The following is a 1,889-nucleotide window of genomic DNA, read 5'->3' as shown; positions in this document are numbered from 1 at the left end:
TGACCTCGACTTTTTACCTCAGTGTGTCTCTTTGTTTAATTCCGAACAACTTTGCTTCATAATGTCATAGCGAAATGTTCACCAGTGAAAAGCTACAAAATTTGACCTTGACCCCTGACCTGATGACCTTGACCTTTGGTCAGTTGACTCCTTGTTTAATCCTGATCAACTTTGCTTCATAACGTCATAACAAAATGTTTATCAGTAAAAAGATGCCAAATTTGACCTTGACCTTTGAACCTAATGACCTTGACCTTTGACCTTGACTTTTAACCTCAATGTGTATTTTTGTGAACTGAACATCTTGACCAAGTTTCATGTACATCGGTCAATAAATACTAAAGTTATCAGCCAGGAACAAAATTTGTGGACGGACAGACAGACAGACAGACAGACAGACAGACAAGGTGATTACTATAGGGCACCCGTATCTCAGATACGGGGCCCTAATAAACACTGTCTGGTAACAATAAGCACTGTCTGGTAACAATAAACACTGTCTGGTAACAATAAGCACTGTCTGGTAACAATAAGCACTGTCTGGTAACAATAAGCACAGTGCTTTGTCTCAAGGTTTGTCCCCACACTATCAACTTGAAATTGATAATTTAGTTCTGTTTAATGAAATTAGTTTTGTAGCATGACAAAGTAGTTATATAAACATGAAATCCAAACAGATAGGATATTATGGTACCCACATAAAACCTTTATAAACAAGTAATATCTTCTGTCCTCCAGTCTATTGTTGTCCGTTCCTTCTCTCTCCATCTGACTCAAACCTCATGAAATATGCAACAATGTTTTAGGGCTGCTTATGAGATGACAACTCATGCTGTGACGCTTAGAAGTAAGCACCTTCAACTTGAGTTTATTAAAAGTTCACTAGGTCACTTACCTGTATAGGGGAAGGCTTTGTGAATTTTTGGGCGTATATTGTGTCAAGGATTTCAGCTAAAAATAGAAATTGAACAATATTAAATCTTCCATGCATCATTACATATTAAGGAATTCCCATTCACACATCCAGTGTTGGAATGTTTGTTTACAGATCCAATGACTTATGTTTGTGTTGGAATATTTATAGTTCCACTGTCTTACTCTTGTGGTGAAATGTGTGTACATAGATTCAATGACTTCTAGTGGTGTTGGAATACTTGTTCATAGATTCAATGACTTCTAGTGGTGTTGGAATACTTGTTCATAGATTCAATGACTTCTAGTGGTGTTGGAATACTTGGTTATAGATTCAATGACTTCTAGTGGTGTCGGAATACTTGTTCATAGATTCAATGATTTCTAGTGGTGTTGGAATACTTGTTCATAAATCCAATGACTTGTGTTCATGTTGGAATGCATGTTCATAGATCCACTTACGGTAATGCTGAAATGCCTGTTCAAATGTCTGAACAGGATTAGGAACCCGTCGGTCACCGTCCTTACTAAGGTCCATCACTATAATGTTGTTATTGTCTTTCCTGTAAACATATCAATAGCTTAAAGCTCCTTTGTAAGTTATTGTTGACATTCAGGAGAACACTAAGGCTATAATTAGTTTTACAAAACTTTGATCCAGATTTTCTCTCACAGAATCATCTCATATATTAAAGCACAAATCATCTATCTGGGGCAACATGTTCAGAGATATTTTAGGACTTTCCTCTGACCCTACTACCAGACCCGACATATGTTGACAATTTGATGTCTGATTAAGCCTAAAATCTTCTGACCCTACAACCAGAACTAAGATAGGTTAAAACCAGAATCTTGTGTTGTCTGAATATCCTATAGACCTATTTGCAGACTGGTGATAAATTCACATTTAGATGTCCGGGGCAACACCTCTCTTAGTGTTATGTCCCTTTTTGATATGAAAATTCTTATGGCAACAA

At 36.8% G+C, this 1,889-nt stretch overlaps 1 protein-coding gene across 1 annotated transcript in view; it reads right to left on the bottom strand.

Moving 5' to 3' along the window:
- LOC110466672 (probable ATP-dependent RNA helicase DDX53) overlaps positions 1-1,889 on the bottom strand; it is a 40,228-nt gene that overhangs the window by 23,739 nt on the left and 14,600 nt on the right. The window contains exons 11-12 of the mRNA XM_021523347.1: positions 1,375-1,475; positions 896-951 (exon numbers count right to left, since the gene is read on the bottom strand). Coding sequence (XP_021379022.1) covers positions 896-951; positions 1,375-1,475 — 157 coding nt within the window. The remainder of the gene's footprint in view (positions 1-895; positions 952-1,374; positions 1,476-1,889) is intronic.

This window comes from Mizuhopecten yessoensis, unplaced genomic scaffold, assembly GCF_002113885.1.
Source record: "Mizuhopecten yessoensis strain PY_sf001 unplaced genomic scaffold, ASM211388v2 scaffold11141, whole genome shotgun sequence".
Lineage (NCBI taxonomy): Eukaryota > Metazoa > Mollusca > Bivalvia > Pectinida > Pectinidae > Mizuhopecten > Mizuhopecten yessoensis.
The sequence above is the reverse complement of the archived record's forward strand: the minus strand, read 5'-3'. Positions and strand labels throughout refer to the sequence as shown.